This window comes from Moschus berezovskii, chromosome 12 (assembly GCF_049115385.1).
Source record: "Moschus berezovskii isolate FMDL1 chromosome 12, NW_MosBer_1.0, whole genome shotgun sequence".
Classification (NCBI taxonomy): Eukaryota; Metazoa; Chordata; class Mammalia; order Artiodactyla; family Moschidae; genus Moschus; species Moschus berezovskii.
This window is the reverse complement of record NC_142471.1, coordinates 44,375,200-44,396,057: the sequence shown is the minus strand read 5'-3', so window position 1 is coordinate 44,396,057 and position 20,858 is coordinate 44,375,200. Positions and strand designations below refer to the sequence as shown.

The 20,858-nt window shown below is 40.2% G+C and overlaps 1 protein-coding gene across 4 annotated transcripts in view; it reads left to right on the top strand.

The window, feature by feature from the left end:
* Nucleotides 1-2,167: 2,167 nt before the first annotated feature.
* The window catches only part of TMEM273 (transmembrane protein 273), a 43,197-nt gene continuing 24,506 nt past the window's right edge, over nt 2,168-20,858 (top strand). Inside the window, exons 1-2 of one of the 4 annotated variants that reach the window (XR_016038753.1) lie at nt 2,168-2,357; nt 6,824-6,868. Coding sequence is in view for 1 of the 4 variants with exons in the window: in XM_055425263.2 (XP_055281238.1) it covers nt 12,795-12,822 (28 nt within the window). In the remaining 3 variants the exon portion in view is untranslated. Of the gene's footprint in view, nt 2,358-6,823; nt 6,869-12,712; nt 12,823-20,858 lie in introns of those variants that run through there. The other 3 variants (XR_016038752.1, XM_055425263.2, XR_016038754.1) reach the window with 3 other exon arrangements.

Genomic DNA, 20,858 nt, shown 5'->3' with positions numbered 1-20,858 from the left:
AACATTTGGGTTATTTCTAATTCTTCACTATTAAAGGCATATTTTGTGCATTGGGCTATTTTCCATCTTTGAGATTATTTCCTTGGAAAAGATCCCCAGTACAGTTCACACGGCAAAGAACACAGTCATTTTGAAAGCTTTTGTTGAAAATGACCAACAGACCGTCTCAAGGAGGCCCTTTTTAGTTAGTTACCATCCCTGGGCAAACATGAAGCTGCCATCAGGTACCCCCTTACAGCAGAGACTTTGTCTTCTCTTTGTTACTTTCTGACCCCGTTCATTTATTCAACATTCACTGAACCCCTGCGATAGAACAGGAATTTCTGTGTGTGTAGTGCAAACAAAAATGAATCTGACACTTCCCTGTTGCTCAGAGAACACACAGTCTAGAAGAGAAGGGAGATGGTGCAGCAACAGTCAGGCACCATGTTTCTTGTATCTGTTGCTGCCCAGAGTCTAGCACAGAGCCAGGCCACCCTTGTGGAGATGTCCATGGTCTTGCTCCCACTACAGCCAATGAGTTCCTCCCAGGCTCCTGCTTTCCCCTCATTCCCTCTCCTCCCACCTCCTTCCCAGTGCCTCTTGAAGGACCCTTGTACTCATATCATATAACTCTTAACTCTCGAGTTCATAATGTGCTTTCAGCTTCTTACCCAACCACTCTACCTTCTTCAGATTGACCAGGTAGTCAGATTGTCTAATTTGTTTTATTTCCTGGGGCTTCTGATTTTTTTTCTCTGCATCCCAGGGACCCTTTCATGGGCTCCCAGAGCCTCTGAGCTCTTTTCTCCATAAGTCTTAGGCCATCTTGAGTTTCTTCATCCCCAGCCTGGAGTGCAGAGAGGATATTTGCATAGAGACTGCAGCAGCATGGCGGGGATATACAGAAGCCCCTTGGAGCAATTCCATCATCACCATGCTTCTCAGATGGCCTTTGGGGAAAGATGTGGGCAATGGCCTTTCAGAGAATTAAACAAAATAGGGTATTTTGGGTAAAAGAAGATTGTTTCCTTGAAGCTTCGTTAGGTGCAAGCTGTTGGCCTGGAGTTTTAATGTTCTCTTCAATTTTTCTGTGTCATAACCTGCTTTGAGGTAAGAACTGTTCATTTAGATAGATTACCCTCTTTTTGTTCCCGACTCTTGCACAGAGGTAAAGTTGATAAGAAGGAAGTAGTTTCTTCTCAGTCCCGGAGGACTGTAACAGCAACACTTTAGCTTGCCTCTAATTACAGCCACCATGACAGTTCATATGTTGTAGCAATAAAAATAACCATAAACCTTACATAATCATTAAAGTTAAGCAAACAGCCCCTCACTGCATCATAATGTACAGGTAGTTGCTAATAATCCAAGAACAGCATTGGGGCATTCAAGGAACATCTTTCCTATCTCCACAGTTTCTTAAACAACTTTAGAGACATATTTTTATTAAGTATATGCAAGGCAGATGATCTTAAACCTCAAGAAGAGTGTGCATAATAATTGTGTACTCTTCTAATGCTCTCCAAAGACCTATTCAGAGTCCATTCTGAAAGACAATAATATATCAAGAAGTTCTGCAAACTTCCTCCTAATGAAGACATGCCAATTTGAGACCAAGAATGTGGCCTCTAAGGACAAAATAACCACCGCTCTCAGTCTCTCGGTGTTTTGCTACTTTATTTCAGAGTGATTCAAAATCTAATTAAATTTCTAAACTCTAATGAAATTACAGAAGAAAAATCATTTAGGATTATATTATGTACAATTACTCACAGCTGAAAATTACAGTTACCCTCTTTCACCAGGATGGAGTCTCCTGGGAAAACCCTTGTTATTTATCCACCATATAAATCTGACACTTCTCTCACTATTTACAGGCTGGAGGTAAAGCTGAATTAATTAAATGTATATATCCTGAACTGCAACAGATAGGTGGGGAGGGAGTCCAGAAGAGGAATGGACTGAGATTTTCTTACGCAAGAAAGGCTGGGATTGGGTGAGTATTGACTGACACTGCTGCTGCTGAGTCACTTCAGTCGTGTCCGACTCTGTGTGACCCCTTAGACGGAAGCCCACCAGGCTCCCCCGTCCCTGGGATTCTCCAGGCAAGAACACTGGAGTGGGTTGCCATTTCCTTCTCCAATGTGTGAAAGTGAAAAGTGAAAGTGAAAAGTGAAAGTGAAGTCGCTCAGTCGTGTCCGACCCTTAGCGATCCCACGGACTGCAGCTAGACTCTCTCTAAAAGAGAAGATGCTCAGAGTCTGGGGTCTCTTGGGAGCAGAAGCATCGCAAAGATTTAGAAGATGAGCCTAGGGTGTAGGAAGTTCTTTCAAGTTATGTTTGGCTTTGAGAATCTTTAGCCTATTTTTCTGCAGGTAAGTGAAGACTTTACTACCAGAAGTTTGCTTAGGGATGGTGGACTGAATTTCCATTTTAAAAGGGCTCAGTAATGTGATCCATTCAGGCTAATATCATTAACCAGATGCTTTTGAGTCTAGCAGCTGATTAGCAATTTCAAGGAATGCATCTGCTCAGTCTTTATTTTTTCTTTTTTAAATTTCTGTGAATAGGGAGTTTTGAAGGTATCTCCATAGATACAAGTATTATCTTGTACTGCAACAAGTTGGGCTATGGTGGACTTGGATTTCTGGGAATATAGACTAAGTAATTCAGATCTTTCCTCTTATTAAGAATGACTGGAAATGCTAGACAAAAAATAAATTTTAAAACATCTGTTTCAAGTTGTCAGAGAGCTAACAGGCAACGAAGTATGAGAACAAGATCTGGGAGAAGAAACGCCAAATGTGCGTGGAACTTGACAATTTTTTCTCCTGGAGGCACCTTTCAATTTCAGAAGAGGTGACTGGGAGGCTGAGAAGGGAGTAGAGCAGTCAATAACTTGGAGGGGATAAAACCAGAACCTACTAAGAAAGAGGACCCTTGGAAACCCTCCTAGTTTTGGGTATGGATGCTAAAGGGCTAATTCCTAGTAGAAATAGTGGACCAGATATAAACTGTCCCTCAGAAGGAGTAAAGTCCAACTTTTATTCATTTCAGTCTCTGGTATGGTATTCAGTGTTGCAATTTTTGCTAGTGAAGCATAAGATACTGTCAAAAGAAATACAAATCTACTTGAAGGAATATAATATCATCCTAAACTTACTATTATTTTGTTTCTCTAATATTCATATGCAATATCAGGGATTCAATAATGCAACCAGGTATATGGAAAGATAAAACACACTGAAAAAAAAAACAAGAAAAATAAATACAATGAATTAAATTGATAGATTTTTCTGGTTTTAAGTCATGCTTGAATTCTTTGAATAAACTCTATTTCATTACAACTTACTAGTTTATTTTAAAAGTAAGTAGTTGATTTGTTAATACTTAACAAAAGTCTTTTTATCTATATTCATATGTGAATATTTGTTTTAACACTGTCCTTATCTGATTTTAGCATCATTAATATGAACTTTTACTAAAATAAGTAGGACAGATTTTAGTCAATTTTTTTCTGTAAAAGTTTGTATAAGAATTGTTTGTTCCTGTAGAATTTGGTATAACTCATAAGCACATGTAAACATGGGTTTTTATAAAGGTGGGATGTCTTTGATCAACGTCTCAGTTTTTTGGATGGCTATGGTGCCTTTAATTTGTCTGTTTTTCTTATGCTAATTTTGGCATTTTATATTTTCACCAAGTTTTGTCCATTCTTTGAGGCTTTTAACTTGCTTTTGTAGATCTTTATAAAATTTTTAAAACCTCTCAATTATTTAATCAGTTCAGTTCAGTTGCTCAGTCATGTGTGACTCCTTGGTATAGTATCTTATTTATTTTTATGTTATTTCTCTTTCCCCTTTGATAAGTCTTGCTAGAGGTCTATTGTGTCAGCAATTGTAAAGAATCAGTGTTTCATTACTTCTTTGTATTATGTAGGCTTTCCCCCCTCCTTCCTACCTTAGTAATAAATCCCTAAATTTTATGCAGGGCACATAGATGAAAGACTTTATTTCCCAGTCTCTTTGCATTTAAGTCTGATCATGATTAATTTCTTGCCAATATGATGTAAGATGAAATATGCTACAAAATTTGTATTCTTTCTTTTTTGAGTGTAAATGTATTAGTATGAACTTGTTTTATTCAGACTGTTTGCTGCTGCTGCTGCTAAGTCACTTCAGTCATGTCCGACTCTGTGCTAGCCCATAGACAGCAGCCGACCAGGCTCCATCGTCCCTGGGATTCTCCAGGCAAGAACACTGGAGTGGGTTGCCATTTCCTTCTCCAATGTGTGAGAGTGAAAAGTGAAAGTGAAGTCGCTCAGTCGTGTCTGACTAGTAGCGACCCCACGGACTGCAGCCCACCAGGCTCCTCTGTCCATGCGATTTTCTAGGCAAGAGTACTGGAGTGGCTTGCCATTGCCTTCTCCGTCAGACTGTTTACTTCTTGCTTATTTTTGTCTATTTGATGTCTCAGTTTCTAAAATAGATATATGACATTCTCCAAGTATAATTGCTTATTTCTCTGCAATTCTTTCAATTGTTCCTTTATATATTTTGAGATTATATTTTTAGATGCTTGGATATGCATGATTATCATACATCTTTCATCATTTTTACCATATGTGTAATATCCATCTTTTCATTTATGTGATTTTGCTCCTGAAATTCTGCTTTATTCAATACTAAAATCACTACCCCATTTTTTGTATTTGTCTGCTAAATTTTTTGTTTCTAATTTTCAACTTTTCATGAATTTCTTTCTAAAATAGATCTTTATTTAACAACAAATAGACAACATATTGCAGAATTTCAAATTTTTAATGTTAGTGTTTATCTTATAGTTATCCCTACTTGCATGTTTAAATTTTTATTGAAGTTCAATATGTATACAGAAAATGTGCATGTAAAAATATATAGAGCTAAAAGAATTTTAAAAAAGCATGGCTTATCCCCAGCACTGTTTCTCCCTCCAACATCTTTGCCTTTTTCCCCATCTCAAGTCTACTGTTTAGTAAGCAGTATCCTAGCAGAAATATTACCCATGGAGTTAGATCTTTGAGTTTGTGTAAGGAAGGAGATATTCCATTTTCAAAATTGATTTATATGATGACATCTTTTAACACCAAAGAAACTGGTGTTTATGCTAATTTCCTGCAATTCCAGGGCAGAATCTTAGCTGCAAATTGAGAATTTGTGGATAACTCGAGGCTTCCTTCCTAGGCTGAGAAGCCAGGAATGATTTTAATTCCTTCTGAGAAAATAAGACGGAATGGGTGACTTCTGATGTTTGCTAGTGTTCTCTAAGCTTCTTGCATTACCGAAGATGTCCAGATAGCCGACAGTGTTTTACTCAAGATTGAAGTTAAGAAACAGGCATCTGGGTTGTTTGTATTTTTAACCAGTCTTCAAATTTGATAAATGCCAACTTTTGCAACCTTCTAAAAGATACGGGCTGAGAATGAAGTTCTTCTTTTTGGCAGTGAGGGAAACACTGTATACACCATAGTTTCCTAACTATCATACAGCTTGCAGATGGCTAAGTATGGGTAAAGTTGAAAGCCCACCCTGAGAAAGATGCTCTATCCCTAGAACTCCCTTTGAACTGGGCTCTTAGCAAGCCATGCCTATGTTTCTTTGACCAGGAGCCCCTGGGCCAAGGGGTTTTTATGGTGTCCACAGCTTCTTCAAAGTCTCACTGGTATTTACCCAGCTCCTTAGCTTCTTTGAAGCACTGGAAAGAATTTGAGAATGAAAATTCCTTTTTGGTTTTGGGGGTTTCATTTTTTCAAGATTGATTACTTTAATAATGAATTTTACATTAGTACCTTAATGGATTTTACCCTTTTTATGATGACCTGGCCATATTTGAGAAAATTTAGAATTGCAATTTTATTCTTGGATCAGTAACAGAACTATATACAGCCATGCAGAGATAGGGGAAGAAATTAAGCCATGTGTAAGTTAAGGCATAAATATACATATATGTATATATATATATATATTTTTGGCTGTGCCACATGATTTGTGGGATCTTAGTTCCCTGAGCAGGAATTAAACCGAGGTCCTTGTACAGAGTCTTAAACACTGGACCACTAGGGATCCCAAATTTTTATAATCAGAAAATAATATTGAAACCACATCACATGTATGTTAAGATTTATGGATTACATTTATATATAAGATTCTCTGTGGATTATCCCCAAATGTACACATATCCTTACTTATTACAGTATTTCTGACTTACTTCACTCTGTATAATAGGCACTAGGTTCATCCACCTCATTAGAACTAACTCAAATTTGTTCCTTTTTATGGCCGAGTAATATTCCATTGTAGACATGTACCACTACTTCTTTGTCCATTCATCTATGGATGTATTGGGATTGCTGGGTCATGTGGTAGTTTTATTCCTAGTTTTTAAAGAGATCTCCACATTTATTGTTCTTCATAGTGGCTGCATCAATTTACAGTCCCACCAACAGTGCAAGAGAGCTCCTTTTTCTCCACATCTTCTCCAGCATGTACTGTTTGCAGATTCTTTTGATGATGGTCATTCTGACTAGTGTGAGGTGATACCTCATTGTAGTTTTGATTTGCATTTGTCTAATAATAAGCAATGTTGAGCATTTTGTGTGTGTGTGTGTGTTTATTCGCCAGCTGTATGTCTTCTTTGGGGAAATGTCTGTTTAGGTGTTCTGCCCATTTTTTGATTGGGTTGTTTGGGGTTTTTTATTATTGAGCTGAACCACTCTTTAATTGTAAAAGGTTTTGAACCAAAGGGCTGCACTACTGACCATGCTTGCCTACAACCTTTACCTTTCTTCTTTCTTTGGAAACAGGTATCTACACCAATTTATTTATGAAACTCAAGCAAGATGATGAAGGTAAAGTCACACATTTACTGGTATATACCTTCCTGTCCTCTTACTATTTCATTAAAGACATGAGCCAGTTTAGGTTGGTTACTATTTTCTACTTGTCATGTTCTTATTTTTAATTTTCATTAATTTTATGGTGAACATTTTTGTATATACATCCTCGTGGATGGTGGTGGTGGTTTAGTCACTAAGTCGTGCCTGACTCTTGCGACCCCATGGACTGTAGCCTGCTAGGCTCCACTGTCTATGGGATTTCCCAGCAAGAATAGTGGAATGGGTTGCCATTTCCTTCTCCAGGGGATCTTTCTGACCCAGGGATCGAACCCATGTCTCTTTCATTGCAGGCAAATGCTTTACTGCTGAGCCACCAGGGAAGCTATATATACATCCTTGTACATTTGTTCAATTCTTGCTGTAAACTATGTTTCTTACAGTGGGATTAATGGATCAAAACTTGTGTAAACTTTTAAAGCTGTAAATGCTTATGATTAGAATGGTTGGAATAATTTAAAACTAATCAAACAACTATGCCAGTATCTACATTTATTTTAATTATTCAATCTTTAATAAATAAAAAATTCTCTTTAACATCTGTTCAGTTCAGTCAGTTCAGTCGCTCAGTCGTGTCCGACTCTTTGCGACCCCATGAATCACAGCACGCCAGGCCCCCCTGTCCATCACCAACTCTGGATTATGAATAAGTAGACTATATAATTACGATTCAAATCTTTTGGTCCTTGTCAAACTTTGGGGAGTGAAAGGGATGCTATTATAACTACACAAAGATAATGAACATAAACCAGGACTTATCTGGGCAAAACTCAGCATGTGGTCTTCCTACTAAGTAAGTAAGTGAAGTCACTCAGTCGTGTCTGACTCTTTGCGACCCCGTGGACTGTAGCCCACCAGGCTTCTCTGTCCATGGGATTCTCCAGGCAAGAATACTGGAGTGGGTTGCCATTTCCTTCTCCAGGGGATCTTCCCGACCCAGGGATCGAACCCGGCGCATTGGAGGCAGACGCTATACCCTCTGAGCCAGAAGCATAATAACCCATGCACCTGACTAGGAATTAAAGAGCTAGAATGTTGCCTCTCTTGCCCACCTTCATACTCCTTCCCTTATACCTCATCTCCTGAGCTTTTTGTTTATAATTTTAATGATTTTTAAAAATATTATTCAATGAAAAATATGTATGTGTTCTCTGGATTCTTTATTGTTTAATTTTGCTTGCTTCTGTACTTCATGAAAATGTCATCATTCTGCCTGTCATCTTTTGCAATTTAATTTTTCTCACACATTATGTTTTTGAGTTTTATCTAAGTTGTTTCTGTCACTGTAGTTCGTTTATTATTTGCTGTTTTTCAGTTGTTAAGTCATGTCCAACTCTTCGTAGCCCCATGAACTGCAGCATGCCAGGCTTCTCTGTCCATCACTATCTCCCTGAGTTTGCTCAAACTCAAGTCCATTGAGTCAATGATGCCATCCAACCATCTCATCTTCTGTCACCCTCTTCTGCTCTTACCCTCAATTTTTTCTAGCATCAGGGTCTTTTCCAATTTATTAATAGTTATATAATATTCCATTGTAAAATTTATCATGAATTATTTACCCACCCTCCTGTTGATGGATTTTGTAGTTCTTTCAAGATATTTTCTGCTATCACAAATTAGGCTCTGTGAATATTCTTTTCTATGTCTCTGAATGTACAGGTGTAAGAGTACATCTGGTTATTTCTTCAGGAGTAGTATTGTTGAATCACATGATAAATCTTCAACTTCACCAGAAAATAAAAATTATTTTCAAAAATGTTGTATCATATTTTTTCACATTCTCAGCTTAACTTAAGCATTACCCAGTATTTTCACCCATCCTCATTAAAGTATTAATCAACAAATAAAAATGTGATACATTTAAAGTGTACAACTTGGTGTTCTGATGTATGTATACATTGTGAAATAACAGTCAAGCGAATTAACATATCTGTCCCCTCAGTATGTGTGGGCATGTGTATTGAGAACAATTAAGATTTACCCTCTAAACAAATTTTAAGTACAGAATACAGTATTGTTAACTATATTTGCATTACTATGCATTGGATAACCAGACTTATTCATGTAACTCATGCTTTTTTAAGTCCTTCTTTTCTAAGCATTTACATCTACTCATTTCCTTTTAATTATTATTTTACTTGCAGTCCACAAATCTGATACAAGACGTTTTCATTATCATTCAGTTCTAGCTGTTTTTAATTTTCATTGTAACTTATTCTTTGACTTGTCAGTTACTTAGAAATGCATTTTAAAATTTCTAAACATGGAAACTTAATGTATTTTTGGCCACTGTTACCTAATTCAGTTGCACCATGGTAAGAAATATGGGCTGTTTGGCACCTATTCTTTGAAAATTTTGAGAATGGTTTCCTGGTTCAGAATTTTTTTGTAAATATTGTATGTATGGTTGAAAAGACAATTTTCTATTTTTTTGGGCCAGCCTTCTATTTAAGTGTGGTACATCAATATGTGATTAAAAATCTTCCCTATACTTAGTTTTTTACAAATTCTCCCACAGTCTTGGTGGATTTGACAGTTTCTCCCGACTAGTACTGGGTTTTGCAGGTGGTGCTACTGGTGAAGAATCCTCCTGCCAATACAGGAGAAGCAAGAGATGCAGGTTCGATCTCTGGGTTGGGAAGACCCTCTGGAGTAGGAAATGGCAACTCACTCCAGTATTCTTGTCTAAAGAATCCCATGGACAGAGGAGCCTGGCAGGCTACAGTCTATGGGGCTGCAGAGAATCAGAAACAACTGAGTAGCAGCAGCAGCTCAACAGATACCATAGACACATGTGTCAATCGCACGCACTGTGGCTGGTGCTAAGCTGCTGGGAGACGACAGAAGCTTCCTGAGCATGAGGGGACCATGCTGGAGAAGAGACAGATCCTGCAGAATATCAGAGCTGCAGAGCTCTTTCTCTTTTGGTTGGCAGAGCAGGTTACCTCCCTACTGCAGGTGAGGTCCACAACTGTGCTCTAGGCTGGAGGCTGGGCTGGCTGAATCTGTGTGTGAGCAAAGTAAAGTGATTCCTTTATTCAATAAAAGCTCTTGAGACCCTATGCTGTGTTAGGTGAGGGGCTCAGTGCTCTGGCTCCTGACCTCACAGGCTCCCAGTCTAGAACACCTATGAAAGAGCAGCCTCAGGTTAAAAGCTGGGCATTTATTATAGGGGCATGGGGTGGGGCAGGCCATTCTGGCTGGGAGAGCACCAGACCACACTGAGACTCCAATCACTCCCAGGTCCACTGGCTAGATGATGTCAGGCTGTTCTTCCAGATTCCAGCTTATGGACTGTTTTGAGTCTCTTTATTTTCCACTCTTCTGCTCAGGTGAGTAGCAGATGCTGCATTTTCTGGTCTTAGGAAGTTGTGGCTGGGTGAAAAAGAAGAAGTTGCTGCAGAAGCTTCCTTTTGTGGGTTTAAATATGAATGCTTGAGCCCTGGAAGAGATCATGAGAGGTACTCTAGAGCAGAAGTTACACACTACTATTCGGTTTGACTTGCCACATGTGAGGGCTTCCCCAGTGGCTCAGCGGTAAAGAATTCACCTGCAATGCAGGAGATACAGGAGACACGGGTTCGATCCCTGGGTCAGGAAAATCCCCTGGAGAAGAGAATGACTATCCACACCAGTATTCTTGACAGGAAAATCAAGACAGAGGTGCCTGGAGGGCCACAGTCCATGGGGTTACAGAGTCACAGATGACTGAAGCGCTGAGCATGCACACTGCATGTGCATTTAAAAATTAGTTGCCAAAAAAATTGCAAAGTCTGATGTCACATCAGCTTGGGACCTCTTTGTGTACCTGAAACATTGGGCCCACCTGAAGCTCCCCTGGTGTGTTTTCTGCAGCCCACAGCCACTGCCCATAGATTATTGTGTCTGCACTGGCATTTTCCTTTAGTTCGCTTAGGGGAAATTGATATATCTCTCCTACAAATGTCTCCATTAAGTGGGATAAAGATTTTAAAAGTCCACATGTTTTAGGAGAAGCAAGAGAGAATATGTTTCCTGGTGCAAGTGAAGACTGAGTCCAAGTGTTTAAAATGAAATAAAGTGTATCTGGGTTAAAGGATGTAACTTAAAGGCACCAAAATGAAGAAAACTGCATTTCCCAGAAAGGGTCTATCCCACTCATGTGGAGACTCAGAGGAGCAAACACAGCTGTTCTGAAGGGGTCCCGTCAGTGGGTGTCAGCGGCTGCCCGTGCAACCTGATGGCCTCTGGCTGGACAGATGGACCTTGGCAGTGGGTGATGCCCACCGATGGATGGCACAGTGCAGAGTGAGAGGCACAGACTTCCAGCCAAAGACTTGGGCTCGACACCCAGCTGAGTGGACCTGGGGGTACCACACACCTCAGTGATGTCGCTCCCTCCTCCATCAAAGGAAGGCCAGTGCTAACACCTGACTCAGAGGGTTGGGATGGGGGTCAAATAAACTCACATCCTAAGAGTGCAAGTGCTCACTGAGTTAGCTGTGTTAGGGATTTGGCTAGGGATCCCAAGAAAAAAAGTGTTCAGTTTCTGCCCGCTTATTTAAATGGAGCTCTACAACTGTCATTAGGTTGATTTATGTTTTTGCAAGAGACATTTCTTTCACACTGGAGTTGGTGCCTTGATAGTTAAGTATGTGTCAAGGAGAAGTATAGAAACATGTGACCCCAAATTTGTGGGCTGAGTCTGTGTTAACAACCAAGGGTCCTCCGAAGTTGGACACTTGACCTGGGATCTGTGAACTTGGATGGGAAAAAAATTCCATCTCTGTCCTCTAACCTCTAATGGAAACTTAGCATTTCCTGCTAATGCAAGTGCAGCCAGTCAACCACAGTGCCATTACCACACAGGTGATTTTATTACTAGTAGGAGCAGTGAATATGTCCATCCATATTTCAGTTGTTAGAGACATCTTTCAGTATCATGGCATCGAGATCGTGGTAGTTATTTCACTTGATACTATGCCTTGTTATTTACTGTGTGGGTAAAGAAGCGCATATATTTCTGTATCACAAGTCTGTTTTCTAGATATTTGGATAACTGTATTTCAAAATAACTGGTTTCTTTTATAATCCTTGTGTGTGTGTGTGTATGCATGTGCTAAATCATGTGTTAAATCACTGAGTCATATCTGACTCTTTGTGATCCCATGGACTATAGCCCGTCAGGTTCCTCTGTCCATGGGATTCCCCAGGCAAGAATACTGGAGTGGATTGCCATTTTCTTCTCTAGGGAATCTTTTTGACCCAAGGATTGAACCCGTATCTTTTTTGTCTCCTGCATTGGCAGGCAGGTTTTTTACCACTAGTACCACCTGGGAAAGGATCCCTAAGTACCTTATTTGGGGCACTTAAAAATGTTATTCTGGGAAGAAATCCATAGGCCTCTGGAACCTAAAGGAGTCTGTGGTTCTAAAACAGTGACTGGCCACACTGTGGGCTTGGGGGTGCTTCCTGTCCTTGCCTCAAGGCTGGGGGGCTGGGGGCTACTGCAGGAGTTACACCTCCAGGCAGGCCAGCTTTGCCTACATCCCTCTCTGAGACTTACCAGCTGGGGTCTCTGGGGAAGAATCTGCACCCAGTCGCCCTTGTGTGGGGAATATCATAGGAGCTAATATTGGGTAATGATCAGTACTGTTCCCCCCAGTACCCCCCTCTCACCCTAGATGCCCTCATTGTGGACCAGCTCCCCTTGGCTGCCTGCACTTGCTGGGATGACAGGGCTGAGAGGAACTGAGCAGTGTTGGGTTGTGGTGGCAGCTTCCTTCCCCATCTGTCACGTGGGACTTGGCTCCCGTTCCCCAGAGCTTTGGGTCACATATTCCCCCCTTTCTGCCCTTTAAGAAGCCCTGAGCAGAACACCAACATTCTCTCTGCAGTAAGAATGCTGAGAGTCCTCCTCCTTCTCCTTGGTAAGTGGTGTGTGGAAAGGGGGCTCACGTTCCCCTTTCTTGGCTGGGGTGGGGGTGCCTCAGTGAGTCAGAAACTGGGGCTTGCTAGCCCACTGGGGCTCAGTCCCTCAAGAATGCATGTGTCCCTTTGGACAGATGGCTTTTCTCACTTTGATGGGACAGTGAGAAAAGCTTTTGGTCTGTTTCACTCCAGCTGTAGCTGACAAATGCTTCTGGGACTGCAGAGGACGAGAAGTTTCCTGTGACAGAAAAAGCTTTGGGGTTGGGACCTAGACAAATCTAGCTTTAAATTGTGGCTCCATTGCTGACAAAACAGAGCTTCTTAGAGTCTCAGATTCTGAACCAATAAAAGGGAGAATAATAATGTTTACCTTCTAGGATTGTGTGAAAATTAAGTTAAATTTAATTAAGTCAAATGAAAATAATTATGTAAAATGAGAAAATACAGATATGTAGATGCTTTTCTATTGTTGATGGTGAATCAGTCTTATTATGCAATAAAGCATGCTCTTATTTACTCAGAGGTATTTGTTTTTTAAAGTTGTTTTTAATCCTGTGATCAGAAGAGAAAAGAAGGGAGAGAGGCAGAGACTAATAGAAAAATAGGGAGGTATAGAGGGAGAAAAATCAGGACAGAGAAACAGAGAGGAAAAGCCCCAAAGAGATAGTGATCAAGACAGGGTGATGGTTAGAAAAATGCATAGATAACAGAAAAGGGGAGTCTTGAGACTTTTTGCAAAATCCTCTTTAACGTCAACTGTTATTTCTTAAAAAGGCAATGGATGTCTGTCATCTACACAAAGAAGCTTTTTGCCAAAACTTACACTGAATCAAGACTCAGAGCAAGCAGTCTGTCTCGATTTAATGTTCTGCCTCTCGAGTAGCAGCCTGTATCCTGGACATGGACAAAATTATTCTCATGGGCAGGATTTTGTCTAAGCTTGCCGTAAGCCCAGGAGAGAATAAAGTCCTTGACCTCCGGGAGTTAGCATGCCAGACAGATAGCAGCCTCAGCATCTGCCGGTTTACACATGGAAATGGCATGTGAAACAAGTGTCGGTGGCAATGAAAGGATGGTGAAACCCAGGCAGCCAGAACTAAAGATGTGCAGGGCATACCATGGGAGGTGTGCCTGGTAAAAGTGACTGAAGGGAGTGCAAGTTTGAACCCTTGTTTCTGCTTTGGACCGATGTAGATACACAAGCTTGGGAGGGAAAATGTTAAATTTAAGGAGCCTCGTGAAAAAAAGGTGCAAATTATATGAAGAGGCAATTCACTGAAGAATGACAAATAGAAACAAACCTTTAAAATGCTCATGCTCACAAGGAGCAAAAGAAATAATAACGTCAAACATTTTGGAGTGCATCTGATAAGCTGCATAGTCATATATATTCTGCTCAATACTTTATATTAGCTTATTCTGTCCCCGTGACAACTCTGAATTAGTCCCCCTATCATCTGAGTTTTATGGATGAGGTTTGCATTGTGATAATTGGCCAAAGCATCACAACTATTTAGGGCTTTCAAACACTACAAGTAAAGACAGCAGTGATTAGCCTTGTGCGTCCAGCTCTAAACGCACTGCGTGTTAATCCTTGCTCTGCTCTTTACGAGCCCAGAGAGCATGGGTAGGATATTCATCCTCACTGTGCTCAGTTTTCTCATCTGTAACTTGGGGATAAAGATAGTACCGACCCCACAGTTGAGAGAATTCAATCTGTTATCATATTTAAAGTATGTAGCCAGTATCTAAGGTGAAGGGACCATTCGTTATTGAGTACCAGATTCTGTAATCACAATTTGGTAATTTGTAGCAAAATGTAAACTGTTCACAGCCTCAGTCAGTTCAGTTCAGTTCAGTCGCTCAGTCGTGTCCGACTCTTTGAGACCCCATGAATCACAGCATGCCAGGCCTCCCTGTCTATCACCAACTCCCGGAGTTCACTCAAACTCATGTCCATCGAGTCGGTGATGCCATCCAGCCATCTCATTCTTTGTCGTCCCCTTCTCCTCCTGCCCCCAGTCCCTCCCAGCATCAGAGCCTTCTACCCTAAAATTCCACTTCCAGGAGCTCATCATAATAACCTAATAGGGCAAAAACTCTAAAATATTTAGCAGGATGGTATTCAGCACTGCTGATCATAGCGAAAACCAGAAACTTATGATTACCAATCAGAATCCGGCTAAACCAATTATGTTCTAAAATTTCCAATGAATCCAGTAAGTTTCAATGAAAGACTTAACTTTCTCAGAACTGATCTGGGTAGAAGAGAAGAGACAAAGTCACAGTTACAGAGTTCTAGTTATGTCGTCGTATTTTGCACATGTTTTCTTACCTTTCCAAAAATTGACAGGAAGGAAATATAGCAAATGGTTAAAAGTATCCTTCAACTCTTCTTAGGAAATAAGACTAAGGGTCATCTTTTAGTTTCTCTAATTTACCAGAGGTCAAGGTGTTGGAAAATTTCATAACGTTTATATATATATTCTTCATTCCAATAAATACATTTCTATGAAGAGAAAAATAGCTACCAACCTACTGAAAATGGTAAGACAAACTGCACTTTCCCTTTACAGACTGGTGAAAGTGACCTGAGGATTATCTAGTGTAACCGATTAACAGATGGCCTGTGAAGGCAGGTGGCCAGGCCGGTCATCCCAGGGTGTATGTGAGAACTGTGCATGAGAAGGGTTCTAGGGACCCAGTGAGGCAGAGTGGCATCTGCACCTTGTCACCTTGGTGACATCCAGGCTTGCCTGGGGCCAGGGAAGAGAGACCAGGCCCACTGTTTCCCACATAAGGAGTAGTTGGAGAGCTTTTGAAAAACCAGTCCTCAAATATTTTGAAACTAAAACTTAGATCAAGGTGACAAACATTCATGGACACAACACCCTAAATTAACATATTTCAAAAATTTTTTTTTTTTAAAGATATCTGTGTTTAAAAGGAGATGGATAAATGAACTCATCCATCAAAGAAGCAGGGCGTCAGAGATGAAGTTAAACCCTTTGTCTCACTGCCTCTGTCTTGTTTGCCTCCCTCTCTCTCCAGAGGAAGTAGCACACCTGCTTCGACTGTGCTTCTTTCCTGTGTTTTCTAGGTGTTGAAATGTTGACCTGAATGCCCTCACAGCATGGGTAACATCTCTGTCATCTGCCCATGCTGAGCCTATGACTCATGTCTTCATCTTAACTCTCTGTACGAGTCCGTTGAAATACCACACAGTAATGTCGTTGTCCATCCCAGTACTGACCCAGTTCAGGTTGTTGCTAACTTTTCTCCTGACAGCTGCAGCTGCAGTGAGCTTTCTTGGTCCTACGTGCCTATGTGCAGAGTGCCCCTTTAGGAGCACGCTTGGAAAGGAGTTACTGTCATTTGTATGCGTGGTTCTCCTCTTATCCGAGTTGCTCTCCACCAGTGAGGTCTGGATTATCTATCCTGCTCCTGATTCAACAAAACTTGATATTGTCACATTTCTAAATTTTTTTGCCAGAACTGTGAAACTTTACCTACAAGGGTTTAGGTTATATGTTTCTGATTGTTAGTGTGAAGAACCATTTTCTATGTACTTATCAGACAGGTTTCTTTTTCTCTAAACTTCTTGCTAGTGTTATTTGGTTACTGGTTTTTTATGTAATTTTTTCTGGATATTAAGTTTTTGTTTATGTCATGCATTGCAAATATTTTCTCTTATTATTGCTTTTCTTGTATTACTGCTTTTCTTTTATATTTGTGGTATTCTTTGCAGAAGTCTCTAAATGTGATACAGTCAAATGTATGTCTTTTCCTTTTTGTATGTTTTGTTTTTCTGTCTCACCTAAGAAATCTTTTTTTAAACTTTAAAGTGGTTGAATTTTCCATGATTAGGTCTTTAATTTATTTGGAATTTCTTTTTGTGTAAGGGCTAATTTTAGTTTTTTTCTTTATGGAATATTAATTGTGCTATTGTTTATTTAATCATCTTTCCTTTTTCTTCTACTTTGCAATACTTCTATCCTCATCTCATATGTGTCTGAACTGTTCACGAGCAGCATCATTATGCCCACTTCACAGATGAGGAAACTGAGAAATAAAGCATTATTGCTAATTTACCAGAGGTCAAGGTAAACGAGAATGCTGGGATTCAAATGGAAGTGTTTTGATGCCAAAAGACTATATCTTTGACCCATCAGGCAAGAATACAAAATGGGTCATCAGGCAAAAACTGACAAAACTTTTCCAACTATCCTTTCAATTTTTTATTCAAAAAATAACATCAAACCTAAGAAAATTTCATGATCTGATGCCAAAGCCTTTGACTGTGTCGATCACAATAAACTGTGGAACATTCTGAAAGAGATGGGAATCCCAGACCACCTGACCTGCCTCTTGAGAAACCTGTATGCAGGTCAGGAAGCAACAGTTAGAACTGTACATGGAACAACAGACTGGTTCCAAATAGGAAAAGGTGTACGTCAAGATTGTATATTGTCACCTTGCTTATTTAACTTATATGCAGAGTACATCATGAGGAACGCTGGGCTGGAAGAAGCACAAGCTGGAATCAAAATTGCCGGGAGAAATATCAATAACCTCAGATATGCAGATGACACTACCCTTATGGCAGAAAGTGAAGAGGAACTCAGAAGCCTCTTGATGAAAGTGAAAGAGGAGAGTGAAAAGGTTGGCTTGAAGCTCAACATTCAGAAAACAAAGATCATGGCATCTGGTCCCATCACTTCATGGGAAATAGACGGAAAAACAGTGGAAACAGTGTCAGACTTTATTTTTTGGGCTCCAAAATCACTGCAGATGCTGATTGCAGCCATGAAATTAAAAGACGCTTACTCCTTGGAAAGAAAGTTATGACCAACCTTGATAGTATATTAAAAGCAGAGACATTACTTTGCCAACCAAGGTCCGTCTAGTCAAGGCTATGGTTTTTCCCGTGGTCATGTATGGATGTGAGAGTTGGACTGTGAAGAAAGCTGATCGCTGAAGAATCGATGCTTTTGAACTGTGGTGTTGGAGAAGACTCTTGAGAGTTCTTTGGACTGCAAGGAGATCCAACCAGTCCATTCTAAAGGAGATCAATCCTGGATGTTCATTGGAGGGACTGATGCTAAAGCTGAAACTGCAATACTTTGGCCACCTCATGTGACGAGTTGACTCACTGGAAAAGACTCTGATGCTGGGAAAGGTTGGGGGCGGGAGGAGAAGGGGACGATGGAGAATGAGATGGCTGGATGGCATCACCGACTCTGTGGACATGAGTTTGAGTGTACTCCGGGAGTTGGTGATGGACAGGGAGGCCTGGCGTGCTGTGATTCATGGGGTCGGGGAGAGTTGGACACGACTGAGCGACTGAACTGAACTAAGAAAAGTTACAAGAATAAGAATAGTATAAAGAACAGTTGTACGATTTGCTGATTTCTTTAACAAATTACCTCGCTTGCTTTATCATATGCTCTTTATCTCTCTCTCTCTCTGTAGATAGGGAGAACACATGATAAAACAAATGTGGTTATATGTATATCTGTATTTATAATCTCTATTGATCTTTATATAGATAATAGCTATGTTTCTATGAAACAGAAAATATCTATTATATATATAATATTATATATTAATCTATATATATTCAATATATTATATTATATTATATATATTGATATATATTAATTAATATATATTCTATATAGTATATATATTTATACATATACATATATACAGAGAGAGACGCATACACACATGGATTTTTTTCCGGAGATTAACTTATATATATCACTTTAAAAGAACTCTAAATACATTAATGTGTATTTTTAAAAACTGAAGATATGGTTCAGTGGTAAAGAATCCTCCTGCCAATGCAGGAGATGCAGGAGATGAGGGCTCAGTCTCTGGGTCAGGAAGATCCCCTGGAGTATGAAATGGCAACTCACTCTTACATACTTCCCTGAAAAATTCCATAGACAGAGGAGCCTCGTGGGCTATAGTCCATGGGGTCACAGAGAGTCAGACACACACCACTGAGCGACTGAGCATGCACAGTCTCTCATAAAACTACAGTCACAGGACAGTTATCAACTTCAGGAAAGTTAGCATTGACAAAATTTTTCACGTAATCTATCATAGTCCAATATTTCAGGGGACCTCACGATGATCTTTGCAGCTTTCACTGTGTCTCAGGCAAGGAGCCAGTGGCAAGGATCTGGTGTTGTGTATGATTGCCATGTCTCTTTAACCTTCTTTAATCTGGAACACCTCCACAAATTTTGTTCACCGTTTATGATACTGATGTTTGAGGGTTTCTGTCCCCTTTTTCCATAGAACATTCCTCAATCGGGAGTATTCTAATGATCAGATTCCAAGGGTCTATTTCCCATCAGAAAACTCCGTAACTGATCTTGCATCCTTAGGGTTTCACATTGGGAAGTGTAGGACAGGTTCCTGAGAGAGGCTGATGTACTTTTGACATAATGATAGAAGACTTACAACCAGGTTTTGGATAATAGTTGTCACAATTCTAAATAATTTGCCACTTAACTACCAACCAATCAATATTTTAAAATTTTGTTAAAATATTGCCCTAAGAAGAGCTATTGAAAATATCCAGTGAAATTTCTAGGCATTTTATTAGAGGTTTGAACCTTCCTTTTTAGAAAGCTGTCGTATAAAATATTCCTGTAGACTCAAATTCCCACCCAAATGTCAGCCATCTGTCTTCGTTTTAATTCTGTTGGAAAGTACCTGCTGAAATCTATGTATTATTATAATCATGATAATAAAAGAAATACAATATCACTTTAATTATGTTCCAGTGCCTAAAACATTCTTCACTGGAAGAGGCAGAGTTATTGAAGAGAGCAGAAGCTTTTCTCCCCCCTTAATTTATAATGAAAAGATGGCAAAGGCCGGGGTAAAGAGAATTAAATTCGTTTTTATCTTACAAGTCAAAGTCATCACTTTATGCCTTGGCTTTTACTCCCTGAGATCTTTGTAAAAATCTTTCCTGACAGCTTTTCCCCTGTTCCAGATTCTTGCCAAGACAATGGTTCAGAATTGTGTGGTGTGTGCATTCCAGTGAGAAAGAATTCCTGCTGTATTAGTTCTCTTTGACTATGTAACTGCTGCTCCTGCTGCTAAGCTTCAGTCGTGTCCGACTCTGTGCGACCCCATAGACGGCAGCCCACCAGGCTTCCCCATCCCTGGGATTCTCCAGGCAAGAACTTTGGAAAGGGTTGCCATTTCCTTCTCCAATGCATGAAAGTGAAAGTGAACTTGCTCAGTCGTGTCCGACTCTCAGTGACCCCATGGACTGCAGACCACCAGGCTCTTTGGTCCATGGGATTTTCCAGGCAAGAGTACTGGAGTGGGGTGCCATTGCCTTCTCCATGACTATGTGACAAATGATCATAAATATAACAAAAGAAAATATGCACTAGAGTCTTTCTCAGAAAGTCAGTGGAGGGTAAAGGAAGGGGCTAGGACCCCAGGAAGGCAAGGAGAAATTTCCTGATATGGTAAGAATTCTCTTTATGATTTTTATCCATTTTCTAATTTGACTGCTTTTTTTTTAACTGTAGAATCTTGAGAGTTCTTAATATATTTGGGATTGGAGTTCTTTGTCAAATATGTAATCTGCAAGTAGTTTCTCTCAGCTACTAGCTTGTCTCTTCATCCTTGTCACAGGGTCTTTCATAAAATCCGAAGAATTGATGCTTTTGAACTGTGGTGTTGGAGAAGACTCTTGAGAGTCCCTTGTACCACAAGGAGATCCAACCAGTCCATTCTAAGGGAGATGGATCCTAGGTGTTCATTGGAAGGACTGATGCTAAAGCTGAAACTGCAATACTTTGGCCACCTCATGCGACGAGTTGACTCACTGGAAAAGACTCTGATGCTGGGAAGGGTTGGGGGTGGGAGGAGAAGGGGACGACCGAGAATGAGATGGCTGGATGGCATCACCGACTCTGTGGACATGAGTTTGAGTGTACTCCGGGAGTTGGTGATGGACAGGGAGGCCTGGCGTGCTGTGATTCACGGGGTCGCGGAG